At 41.2% G+C, this 13,894-nt stretch overlaps 1 protein-coding gene across 1 annotated transcript in view; it reads right to left on the bottom strand.

Annotated features, from left to right (window-relative positions):
• The window catches only part of LOC124291304 (putative extracellular sulfatase Sulf-1 homolog), a 107,754-nt gene that overhangs the window by 19,674 nt on the left and 74,186 nt on the right, over positions 1-13,894 (bottom strand). Inside the window, exons 4-13 of the mRNA XM_046728277.1 lie at positions 13,171-13,396; positions 10,926-11,021; positions 9,632-9,782; positions 8,664-8,839; positions 7,330-7,452; positions 6,629-6,694; positions 5,929-6,102; positions 5,215-5,387; positions 3,820-3,912; positions 2,722-2,876 (exon numbers count right to left, since the gene is read on the bottom strand). Coding sequence (XP_046584233.1) covers positions 2,722-2,876; positions 3,820-3,912; positions 5,215-5,387; positions 5,929-6,102; positions 6,629-6,694; positions 7,330-7,452; positions 8,664-8,839; positions 9,632-9,782; positions 10,926-11,021; positions 13,171-13,396 — 1,433 coding nt within the window. The remainder of the gene's footprint in view (positions 1-2,721; positions 2,877-3,819; positions 3,913-5,214; positions 5,388-5,928; positions 6,103-6,628; positions 6,695-7,329; positions 7,453-8,663; positions 8,840-9,631; positions 9,783-10,925; positions 11,022-13,170; positions 13,397-13,894) is intronic.

Below are 13,894 nucleotides of genomic sequence, written 5' to 3'. Positions count from 1 at the left end.
AAATTGGTAAAACATCACTGATCTTTGAGTATTGTACTAGTTTTACTTCCAATTTTCAAAGATGGAAACTGGTATGTCCAAACTATCTTTGGTGTACTTAATAAAAACTGGATATGTAAATACCAAAGAGGTGAAGGCTGCATATGTCACTCTGATGAAACATTTGGGTGAGGACATGGTGCTGACAGACCAAAGTGGGATTTAAACCCAGGACCAGCACATCCGGACAAAGATAAAACACTGGCCACCTACAGGAACAGCAGCACTTACAACTTGGTGAGAACCACAATGATCATTATAGGTTGAGGCAAGATTATAACAAGTTCCTTGTGGGATTCATATTGCTTTCTGGCAAAACTGGAACAAAGTCGATACGTAGTTCTCTCACGCTACTTTTTGCCAATTATAATATCCCTCTGTCAACAGTCAACAGTGTTTCGTTCCTGCAATCTACTGTTACTCTGTGTTATCATACATGCACACGGCCACATGCACACAGCTGCACACACCACATGCACACAGCTGCATACACCACATGCACACAACTACATGCACACACCACATGCACACAGCTGCACACACATGCACACAGCTGCATACACCACATGCACACAACTACATGCACACAGCTGCATACACCACATGCACACAACTACATGCACACGGCCACATGCATACATTAGGTTCCCATGAAGGAAATAGAGCAATCCTTGGTAGGTTTAGTTTTTCACAACAGGTCACTATTATGATGTCACACATCCATATTGATGATGCAAAGGACATGATTTTACAATCAGACATCGAAAGGATCCAAGTTTCAAGCTCACCTCTGTCCCTCGACAGCAAATACACCTTCTCAGCTGATTTCTACCATGTTTTCTGGTTTGCGCACACTCCGGATATCGTAGTAACCAGATCCTATTATAACCTATTATTCTACATATCTTATTTCAAAATGCCTACCAATAATGGTTGTGAAAGAAGTTCTTTTCTATGAATAGTAGCTTCCATGAGAGCAAATCAGATATTTCAATCAGGAGTGGTTCTTGTAACATAAAACATTTGATTGACTAAAGTCAAGTAGATGCTTGATTGGCATTTTAGAAGATGATATTTGATGAACATAGAGATTTTTTCTGGGTTACATCTTCTTTTTATTTAAAGTCAAGTACTTTAGGCATTTCATGGCAAAATACAACATTTGGTCAGTGTGGCCTACTACTCTCATCATAATCAATAAATTCATTGATGTGTCAAATGATCTGTTACTATCAGAAGCCTTGAGATTCCAACTGGTCCCTTGATCCCATACATAGATTAATATTTACCACAGTGAATCACACATGATGCAACACAGGGTCACCTTGGTGAAAACTGGTGATGTTGCAAGAGATTAACATGAAAATATGAGCATCCAGTTTAGTACAGTGACAATTGATGATGCCAAGTTGATGAATGTGACCTTGGAATGACCTTGGCATTTGATGCGGTTGTGACATCAGTAGCATATGAACAAACATCATAAGAGATCTCAGACAATGTCACAGCTCAGACAGGTCGCAGATCTCATGCATGACAACATGACAAGCCATGCATGACAAAAGCCAGCATTGCCTGCAAAGCATGACAAATTGGCAGCATGACTTGCCACACATGACAACCAACCAACATGGCCTGCAGTGTATGATAAACAGCCACCTTGATCTGCCATGCATGACAAACAGCCACCTTGATCTGCCATGCATGAACAGCCACCATGACCAGCCATGCATGACAGACAGCCACCATGCCATGCCATGTATGACAAACAGCCAGCAGACCTGCTCTGCAGACAATTGGCAACATGAAGTAAGCCTGACACTGCCCCACCAGAGGGGAGATCTGCCTTCCTACCTGCAGGTGTCGGCGAATAGCCTGAAATAAACATCATGCAATTTGCATGTGAGATTATTTGCATGATCCGTATTCCTCAGTGGTAGGAAGAAAAGTTTTTGTACTTTGACGCAAGATCAGTACTGCATGTCTGCCATTTACAGGTAGGTAGCGAAGCTGGACTGGGCAGAGAAAGTATAAAGATTTCATACGCAAAGATATGTCAGGAAGAGCATAAAACACATGCTTAGTTTGCTCACCCTATACTCCCTGCCTCACACTGATATATCTACCCTTGATCGCCTTGAATCTTCTATGACTCAACCCTAGTCTATGATACCTCACTGTAACTCTAACCAGCCTCACCCTGAATCCACCCTGCCTCACCCTGAATCCACCCTACTTCACCCTGAATCCACCCTGCTTTACCCTGAATCCACCCTGCTTCAGTCTGAATCTACCCAGTCTCACCCTGAATCTACCCAGCCTCACCCTGAATCCACCCTGCCTCACTCTAATCCACCCTGAATCTACCCTGCCTCACCCTGAATCCACCCTGGCTCACCCTGAATTTACCCTGCCTCACCCTGAATCTACCCAGCCTCACCCTGAATCTACCCAGTCTCACTCTGAATCTACTCTGAATCTACCCTGGCTCACCCTGCCACAACCTGATTCTACCCTACCTCACCCTGATTCTACCCTACATTACTCTGAACCTTCCCTGTCTCACCTTGAATTTTTTCTACCATCATCTTTAAACCGTCTTAATGTCCCTCCTACCTTTTTCTCAACTCTTGCTGACTTTAAGGCCCTTCTTGGCACATCCTGAGGTCCATCTCAACTCACCCTGAGATCTTCTAATGCCTTGCGGTACTCTTTGATCATCTCTTCAATCTTCTCCTTGTGGTCTTGCAATGCCCCTGGATCCTGGTACAGCTCCTGGTCACAAGATATTGTGCCATTGTCCAACATGCGACATCGGCGGTCAAACAGCTCAAAACCTGAACGTGCAAACATTTGATAAAAATTGAGTAAAATCAAGAAAAGGGTATGATGACGTGCCATCAATCAAGCATTTGGCCTCTGAAATCAGCAAAGCTAGCTGGGGATTGTCTTGACAATAATTCAAGAGAATACTTGGTCTACGTAAATTGTTGCAATGATTAGTTGGTGACATTAGTACACCTCAGTACTGCTTATCAATGATTCAAGATATCAGTACACCTATGTAAACTGTTGCAATGATTCAAGATATCAGTACACCTATGTAAACTGTTGCAATGATTCAAGATATCAGTACACCTATGTAAACTGTTGCAATGATTCAAGATATCAGTACACCTATGTAAACTGTAGCAATGATTCAAGATATCAGTACACCTATGTAAACTGTAGCAATGATTCAAGATATCAGTACACCTATGTAAACTGTTGCAATGATTCAAGATATCAGTACACCTATGTAAACTGTTGCAATGATTCAAGATATCAGTACACCTATGTAAACTGTTGCAATGATTCAAGATATCAGTACACCTACGTAAACTGTTGCAATGATTCAAGATATCAGTACACCTACGTAAACTGTTGCAATGATTCAAGATATCAGTACACCTACGTAAACTGTTGCAATGATTCAAGATATCAGTACACCTATGTAAACTGTTGCAGTTGTTCATGATAGGTATATATCATTGTAGCAGGGTTTCAAGACATCAGTGTACCAAAGTACAGCTTAACAATAACTAAAGGTATCAGGGTTTTTCACCTGAACTGTAGCAATAGTTCAGGATATCAGTATACGCAAATAAATTGATGGATTGGTTCAAGATATTAGCAACAGCAAAGATCATTACAAATTTGAAATGACACCCAACACCTTCACCTGGACAAATGTGGTGTTCATGTGGTCTAAAGGATACCTGACAATTACCAGACACCCACCTATTGTACTCTGAAGATCAAGTGCTGGTGAATTGTTCATTGTATAGAGGTCAGTCACAGATCTTTTGGACCGCAGGAACTTTGGACGGTACGCTGCAAGGAAAAACATTTGACAGGAAACTCATCTAACATGTAAAATAGGCAACTGTATTTAACCGAAGAGTTATATCAAGGCAGTTGACAAGTATCAAACCATCAAGTGTTCTTGATACATAACATACATAATGGTGTAGACATAACTAAACACTACCATATATGACCATCTATAAGCCGAATTTTGAGGACCAAAAAAAAAGCAGTCTGTAGAAGGGGGTCATCTTATCCATGGGTTATGCTTTCGTCAAACTTTTTTCCAGGGGTAAACAAAACAACATCGTATCACTTCACGTGAACAAACAAGAGAAGACGACTTTGTCAGTAGAGACGTCAAATTTGCAATTAAACATCACTAGACAAGATTATTTACCTTTCAAGTTATAAGTTGTTTTTGCTAGGCATTGTATTATTTGCAGGGATTAAGATTACCGTGCGTATTTGTCTCATACACAAAGCAGTCATCAGTAAAATATAATACAGAATACTATTATTTAACCCAAAGAAATATATCCTAGCATTGTGTAAGTTAATTTACAGTTTTTATGTAAAATATATATAATCAACACTAAGGTTATATGGACCCTCATGAACATGGTAAGCACATGGAATGGGGTAAAATACGGAAGCCAGTTTGTCGCTACAATAAATATGATATTTAGAGAAGCAAAATATATTATGCATTTTCTGTCAACTACACTTCGTTTCGATACGTGAGTAGACACAATATATATGACAGTGAATTCTTTGAATAATGTGGACCAAAGTTATAATTATTGGTAACTGCCAGTTTGTCTGTGGTCTGTGTTTGCCACGATTAGGATCCCATCGCGGGGGATCGACTTATGCACGAAACATACCATTTTGACACAGATTTTAAGGGTCAAGTTTGGGGGGTCGTCTTAACCATGGGGTCGTCTTATAGACAAATTCATACACAGCAATACGTAAACTGACAGAGTGAAAATAGGCACCTATAAACTCCAGCTAGTTAATTGTGGTTCAAGTTACATTACCCATTGTAGGATAAGTACAAATACAAACAAAGTTCAATGCCTGTAGAGGAAACCCTGCCTCAGATACTGAGGTTTTTATACTTTGGGAGAAATTGTATCCATAAACTGTTTTCTCTAATGACCATGACCTTGGCTCATCAAAATAATACCCAACCTTCATTTGGAATAATAATAATTAATGTCACCAACATTTGCGTAGTAAACTTTGGGCAATCAGCGAAGGCAGTCAGATTCCAACATAACCTTAGAGCTGCCTCATATCCCAGGGCCGCTCTGTTTCACTTACGTTTATTAAGATGTGCTTTGAGGAATCGGCGCTGATTCTTTCTCTCCTGCTTCATCTTCTTCTTGCGGCCAGCACAATTACACCCCGAACGCCTGGTCGCTCTGTACCTGGTTCTCACCACGACACTTGTGTTTCCGGGGGATCCCACTCGGGGTCTGCTCACAGTACCATTTCTATAACAACACAAATATAGATGACACATACAGTATCAGCACCCAAATAGACTTTAGCTGTCTGATAGACCAGTTACTTCTAAAATCTAGCAAGCGCAAGGGCTGGCTTTAATTGCAAGTTACACATTTTTTACATATCATTGCTTATTTGTTTAAAATCTGAAAATTGACCGCAGGTTACCACTTTTGTTACCTGGCCTAGTCTGTGTCTCTAGGGATGAGTAAAGGACATTTAAGATCGCTGCTGACTTTGTTTAAACAATGCTGTTGAAAAGGTGCTCACTACAAATGTTTAAGAAACATAAAAATCATTTAAACCTAGTTAGTGTATTCAGGGCACATTTTTAGTGAGTGAGTTTAGTTTTATGCTGCTTTTAACAATATTCCAGCAATATCACGGTGGGGCACACCAAAATTGGGCTTCACACATTGTGCCAGTGTGGGGAATCGAACCCAGGTCTTCGGCGTGATGAGCGAACGCTTTAACCACTAGGCTAGGCTACGCCACTGCCCCTGCACATTTTTAGCAATCATAATCGACCTGACCTGATTGGCTTTACATGGCTGCTGGAAGTCTGGCTTGGAACAGTCTCGCAGTTTACGTAGACGGCCATTCAGATAGTAATGGTACTGCTCCTTGTCCTTCGTGTAGCCGGACCAGAAGTCCTTCTTTTCCTCACGGATCAACATCGTCATCTGCTTCTTCGTCACCTTCCTGGAACAACATCAACACCAACTACAACCAGATCACACTGACTGGAAGAGGAACAGAGATCAAGTCTGGACACTCTGGGCAAAAACAAGGGTGAGTGAATATGGTTTAATCCAGCAATATCACACTGGTGAACACCAAAAATCAAACTATAGTTATCGTTGTGTATAATTCTAAAAATATACCCTCTATTACATCACAGCCATAAATGTCTGGTGGGGCAGAACAGGTGGGTGAGTGGGGAGTAGGTGGAAGAAGTAGGTGAGAGGGCAACAGGTTGGGTAGAACAGGTGGGTGAGTGGTACAGTAGGTGGGGACCAGATGGCTGCTCTTTGAACACATATTGTGATTTTTACAAGATACATCTTAGTCACTTTCCCAAGCACTCAGGGCACTAATCACCATAAGACAGTACACGAGGTGGTTGGGACCTTTAATGTCCTTAAACCTATAAAAATGATTCTCCACTTTGTTTCTGGGATGTTCAGCATATGATACATGACCCTACTTCCAGCAGTAGTTTACTTACCCCCTTTCTATGAGGATGGTGTCCCTCCATGGCCTCTTCATGGGGACAAAGCCTCCATTCACGTCCCTACAGTGACATACACAACCATCTTAACACCACAGTCAGTAATACCACAGCACTGCTGACAATTTTTTAAGGAAAGCCCACAAAAGCAGTGTAAGTTTAAACTAAGTGGACAAATGTATCAAAACCATCAAGCTAAAAAAGGGAATACATCTTGATTTGAAATATATTTTTATGAAGGTAAAAAGAGAGGTATTTACACTGCTGCACTGTATCTGTCAGTGAGTGATGACTACACGTCTGCTGTAGTACATAGTCTGCTCAGGTTACACATGCCAAATTTAATCAGCTACCATATTTGATGGATTAAGTCCACGGGTAATATAAATGAAAGACACAAGAAATCTTGTTTTCATACAAGTGGGGCAAGAGTTAAGTGAGTGAGTGAGTGAGTGAGTTTAGTTTTACGCCGCTTTCAGCAATATTCCAGCTATATCACGGCAGGGGACAACAGAAATGGGCTTCACATATTGTATTCATGTGGGGAATCGAACACGGGTCTTCGGCGTGACAAAAGAACGCTTTGACCACTATGCTACCCCACCGCCCCCAAGAGTTAAGACTACATTGGATCTGCTACATTACTGTAAACATTTGTGGAATCATGATGGTACAACAACAGCAATGTTTACACGTACTGATCTTTGGCCAGCTTGAGAAGACGAAGCATGGACCGACCATCCATCTGCTCCGGTTGTTCCACCCCTGCCATGTCCAGGATTGTCGGGGCCAGGTCCACGGTAGCTACAGGATTGTTGATCCTGAATACACACAGCACAACTCTCATCCTCCAAAACTGAATCTTCGTGAATTGGGCTAATGCTGCTTGGACTTGTATTTCAGTTACATCTGGGCATGTAAGCTATTATAGTAATAATCGGTCCCTGTATAATGCACCACATTAAAACCCTCAAGTGATGCTGCATCATATAACCCTGGTCAAAGAATCAGTGTGTACTTGATCCTCCCACTCAACTCTCTGAGGAGTATATAACTTAGTGTGAGATAAAAGTATTAGGCATTTGCCACAATGTAGAAACTAAGCAGTTGTTTATCAGTTTTTAACACTATGTTAATTGAAAGTTGCAACAGTCTTGCAGTAGCATGCTTCCTGGCACTGGTGTATCATCCTCTATATCTCCTGGGCTCACATTCCAGTAAACCAACACTAATCCCTGGATCCACCTCAGTGGTTCTTGTGATCACAAGTTACCTGCCCTTGATGTTCATTAACATTTTATTATAATTGAACATTGACATACAGGAAAGGGTAAGGGAGGTCACTTCTGTTACCTTGAAACCAACTCCATTAAGTTTTAACAGACATGAACACATTCTTTCTATAAAAATATTTTTTCTCTATTGCGTGTCAGTCTGGTTTCGATACTGAATTTCTCGCAAACTCTTCCTTATCAATGACATGTAGTTGATACTGCTAACCCTACATGGAGGTTGATTTGCATTCTGATTGGTACGTTAGACCTAGTTGAGTAGCCAATCAAATTGGCAAAAGAAAATCCAGGCTGGCTATTTTGAGATTGCGTGGACCACCTGAATGGATCCAGGGTTAGTGTAGATTTACCTAAGGTGAGCTCTGGAGCTATAGAGGATGGTGGTTTATAAACAATCTGCTTTCCATGATATTTTAAGCAAGTAAATAGTGAGTGAGTGAGTGAGAGAGTTGGGTTTTATGCCGCTTTTAGCAATCATCCAGCAATATCATGGCGGGGGACACCAGAAATGGGCTTCTACCCATGTGGGAAATCGAACCCGTGCCTTCGGCGTGATGAGCGAATGCTTTAACCGCTAGGCTACTCCACCACCCCTAGGCAAGTGAATAATTCATAAAGCAAAATGATTTAAATCAGAATTTTGGGGGAAAAAAGCATCGTTTTAGGCTCCTAACCATTGTGCCAAAGTCCTAACAGTGTGGAATTCTGATTAGAGAGTGTCTCAGTGGACTACAACATACACTGTCCTCGGCATGATACCAGGTCCCCTCATCAGCATGGGGATCCGGATGTCGAAGTCGTATGGCATGGCCTTGCCCTTGACAAGGCCGTACTGTCCCAGATGGTAGCCGTGGTCGGAGGTGTAGATGATGTAGGTGTTGTCAAGCTCTCCGAGCATCTTCAGCTCATTGTAAACCTGATGACGACAATGAAAACCTTCAAACCTCCAACCACAAAGCAAAACAATGACAAGAATTTTCATTAGTTCTTATTAAGAGAGGATTAAAACAAAAGCTGATGTAGAAATGAGGTGGAGAGGTTAAAAGATCAGTTCTTAATCACCAGCCAAAAGAAGCAGAGACCTGATTTGGTCAGAATGATTTTACTCCACTTCTATTAATGTTGTAACAGAGTTATCATGGTGGACATATCCAGGACACTTGACCATGCTTGATTAGTCAGAATATCGCCATTACATGGAAAATCCAAAACACTACTATGGTTTTAATTGATTCATATAATGTTAAAAATAACCATCCAATCAAATAACAGAGATTCAGTTGGAAGCGGCTGACGGACAGACTGACATCATTTGTCAAAAGAAAGATATCAATCCAAGACACTTGGATATATAATACAGTCAGGGACAGACAGGGTATGTTCTTGTTCAGGGTTCTTTTTCATTTTGTTTGTAAATGGATCCCCACAAACTGACCTTTGAAAATGTATTACTGTGAACTGATGTTTGTAAGTCATCTTTGAAAATGTATTACTGTCAACTGATGTTTGTAAGTCATATTTGAAAATGTATTACTGTCAACTGATGTTTGTAAGTCATCTTTGAAAATGTATTACTGTGAACTGATGTTTGTAAGTCATCTTTGAAAATGTATTACTGTCAACTGATGTTTGTAAGTCATCTTTGAAAATCAATGTTCCCAAACTGATATTTTGTAACCCAACGTTTGCCAACTGCTGCTCTCCTCACCTTCTCCACAAGGTCGTCCACTGACTGCAACGTCTGTAGCCGCTTCCTCTGCAGCATGTCGGTGAAGTGGCGATACAGCGGCGTCATGGACGCTGTGTACTGCAGCAGCCATTGTTTGTCTGGGTTTGGAGCGAAGTTCCAGCTTGGTGTCCTGTACAAAACAAGAGCCATATTAAATTGGCCATACGCTCAGCATCTTGTACTGACAGATAGCGTTATACATGTCTGTGTGTGATTACCTTATCAGCTAAAGCCTGCAGCTATTCTCCCAGTAAATAAATATATCATATCCAAGTTTGAGTGCACCATCTTAAACTAAGATAGCCATACATTCTGAGCTCTTTCTGCATAGTAAATAATGACATTTCCAGTCTTTTGGACAAAACAGACTAGTATACTAAAACTACTCCTGCCATGGCAGTTTTCATTCTGATACATATATTTTCTGAATGGCAGATTTCAAAACATATTGTAATCTCGACATGGAATTCTGTAATTAATACATCTGTTCCTGAGACATGAGTGGAAGATGAATAACGACCACTAACCCCCCGTACATAGTGAAACAACACATTTCATAATGTAGTCCAGGCCTTCTCAGCTCAAGTCACCTCTTAAGATGAATCATGCTTTCAAGCCACTTTTGGCAATATTTCAGTAGCATCACAACTTGAGACATTAGACTGACTGACTGAATTTAGTTTTACGCCGCTTTTAGCAATATTCCAGCAATACCACGGCGGGGGATACCAGAAATGGGCTTCACACACTGTGCCCATGTGGGGAATCGAACCCGGGTCTTCGGCGTGGCGAGCGAACGCTTTAACCACTAGGCTACCCCACCGCCCCTGTAGAGAACTTAATCCAGGATTCTGTAGATACTTGCACCATTGGACTAACCTACCCCTAGTTAAGCTGGCATGCAGCTTCTTGCATTCATTAAGGGTTGCACTAATTTCATGGTTTACCTTCCCCAGAAATAGTCTGATGTCCTCACTAAGCTTAATAACGGAAGCACCATAATCCACACAATAAGTACTCCCTATTAACAAAATGTTATCAATATGTAACCAATTACAAGGAACAACTGGGATTTTTTCTATCAGGTGCTTGTACATAACATATTGAGCCAGAACAAGAAACACATTGTAGGAAGTTTATTGAGTGAGTGAGTTTAGTTATACGCCGCACTCAGCAATGTTCCAACTATATGGCAGCAGTCTGTAAATAATCGAGTCTGGACCAGACAGTCCAGTGATCAACAGTATGAGCATCGACTGTACAACTGTGGTACCTGTGGTCAGTGTTGTTTTTGAACATGTGTTGGTACTGTGGGGCAGCATCTTCAGGTCCATGAGGGGCTGGCACACTCAACACCATCAGCACTGGCCTGCAACATCAACAACACTGGATACATCTGTACTGCGGCCAGGATGGGAGACGACTCTTCAGTACTTGTGTCTATCTGGGACATTGGTTCTACATGTGCTGGAATTACTGTGTTATTGACTGTAGATACAGAGGGATGTTGCTTAACGCAACCATCATGTCTATGTGGTCTTGTGTGTGCTTAAGGCAACTATTGTGTGTAAGTGTCTTGTGTGTGCTTAAGGCAACTATTGGGTGTAAGTGTCTTGCATGTGCTTAAGGCAACTATTGGGTGTGTCTTGCATGAGCTTACAGCAACTATTGGGTGTAAGTGTCTTGCATGTGCTTAAGGCAACTATTGTGTGAATGTGTCTTGTGTGCTTCAGGCAACCATTGGGTGTAAGTGTCTTGTGTGTGCTTGAGGCAACTGTTGGGTGTAAGTGTCTTGCACGTGCTTAAGGCAACTATTGTGTGAATGTGTCTTGTGTGCTTAAGGCAACTATTGGGTGTAAGTGTCCTGTGTGTGCTTAAGGCAACTATTGGGTGTAAGTGTCTTGTGTGTGCTTAAGGCAACTATTGGGTGTAAGTGTCTTGCATGTGCTTAAGGCAACTATTGGGTGTAAGTGTCTTGCATGTGCTTAAGGCAACTATTGTGTGAATGTGTCTTGTGTGCTTAAGGCAACTATTGGGTGTAAGTGTCCTGTGTGTGCTTAAGGCAACTATTGGGTGTAAGTGTCTTGTGTGTGCTTAAGGCAACTATTGGGTGTAAGTGTCTTGTGTGTGCTTAAGGCAACTATTGGGTGTGTCCTGTGTCTTGCATATTGAGTGGCTTGTGTGCTTAAGGCAACTATTGGATGTGTGTCTAGCATGTGCTTAAGGCAACTATTGGATGTGTCTTGTGTGATTAAGGCAACTATTGGGTGTAAGTGTCTTGTGTGCTTAAGGCAACTATTGGGTGTAAGTGTCTTGCATGTGCTTAAGGCAACTATTGGGTGTGTCTTGCATGTGCTTAAGGCAACTATTGGGTGTAAGTGTCTTGTGTGTGCTTAAGGCAACTATTGGGTGTATGTCCTGTGTGCTTAAGGCAACTATTGGGTGTAAGTGTCTTGGATGAGCTTAAGATAACTATTGGGTGTAAGTGTCTTGCAGGTGCTTAAGGCAACTATTGTGTGAATGTGTCTTGTGTGCTTAAGGCAACCATTGTGTCTATGTGGTCTCGTGGAGTATGTATGTGTCTTGTGTGTGACCCTTTGTGTGTGTGTGTGCTTAAAGCAACCATTGTGTGCTTATTGTGTGTGCCCCCTGGATGTGTGTTCCTCTGCATATGTGTATATGTGAATGTTGTCTCAGATGTTAAGTTTGTAATTACTTTCTTAATGGACTCCAAATTTCAGAAATGTATAAACTTGGTATCCATAACAAATAAAAATACAGAGAGAATCAAGTCTTTTTCATTTCACAGACCCACCCCCTTGTATACAAAGATGTTACATGGTTCAATGCCACTTTCAGCGACATACAGGACAAAGTTGTCATGGAGAAGTCACCATGGGTCTCACACATTCCACAACATGGGGATCTGAACCCACAGCTGCTGCATACTGAACCAGTAACCCACTGCCCCACTTCACCATCAGACAATTAGGTGACCTGAATATTTAGTGCAGACATACAGCTTTATGTTTGCACAGTTGGTAAACTGCACTCAATGTGCGAGAACTTTAATACTTTTTCTCTTAGATCACAGATGATGTGCTGTGGAGACGTACTGACAGCCAGCTGATTACCAGCAAAATTCTCCTAAATTAGGCCTTAATTCTTGTGCAAATAAAGATAACAAGAACAAAACGACTAGTAAAATATATAACTGCAAATGTACTGAAAATTATGTTTGATGTAAACAACATTTGTTACACATTTGTCAGTACATGTAAAACTTATGTGTAAACTACATCAGTGCAAAAGTCCTGGCCTAGATTTTCGAAGCTCTCTTAGCGCTAAGATAGTCGTAAGTGCCATACATTAACATTAACTTGCAACTATCTTGGGGCTAAGAGAGCTTCGAAAATCTAGGCCCTGGAATTTATGTTTTACCTAAACAAGGGTTGTTTCCACATTTGTTGGTACAAACAAGTTGTTGAGGACTGTAAGATACTGGCTGAACCACTCACCTGGTTGGGTAATACTGCTTGCTTTGTTTAAGGAATGTTACACTGTCATTAGCTATGAGATCTGTTAGATAGTCACTGTAATAATTATCTTGATGTTTGATTTTCCTCCCATTGAAGTTGATTGAATAATTGTAGTAGCGGGAATTCCGAATGAGTCCAACCCATTCTCTCCAGCCTGGCGGGATGTATGTTCCATTGTACTCATTTAAATACTTTCCAAAATACCCTGAAACAGAAATCACACATTAACCGTCTAACCAAAAGATAATACAAAATTGATCTAGACATCATCAGGACAACATAAGGGCTCAAATCTACAGCTAATGTCAGTACAAATTCACACATTGGAATTAAACAAATTCCAAATTCATTTGAATCGAGGCATAACTAATTACACTGACGGACTGAGTTTGGTTTTACGCCGCTTTTAGCAATATTCCAGCAACATCACGGCGGGGGACACCAGAAATGGGCTTCACACATTGTGCCCATGTGGGGATTTGAACCCGGGTCTTTGGCGTGACAAGCCAACACTTTAACCACTAGGCTACCCCACCGCCCCCATAACTAATTACATAGCTTTGTAGGATGCCTTGTATTTCACCGCAAGACCATAGAGGAAGAGGATTTGAAGCCACAATTTTCATTAATGCATCAAAGGTAAAGTGAGGATACAGTCTCAGAAAGACTGTGAATGTAAGAAAACCAGAATTAAAAAGATATC

Source organism: Haliotis rubra, unplaced genomic scaffold (genome assembly GCF_003918875.1).
Source record: "Haliotis rubra isolate DU_JTF1 unplaced genomic scaffold, ASM391887v1 Scf49, whole genome shotgun sequence".
Lineage (NCBI taxonomy): Eukaryota > Metazoa > Mollusca > Gastropoda > Lepetellida > Haliotidae > Haliotis > Haliotis rubra.
This window is presented reverse-complemented; position numbering and strand designations above follow the sequence as displayed.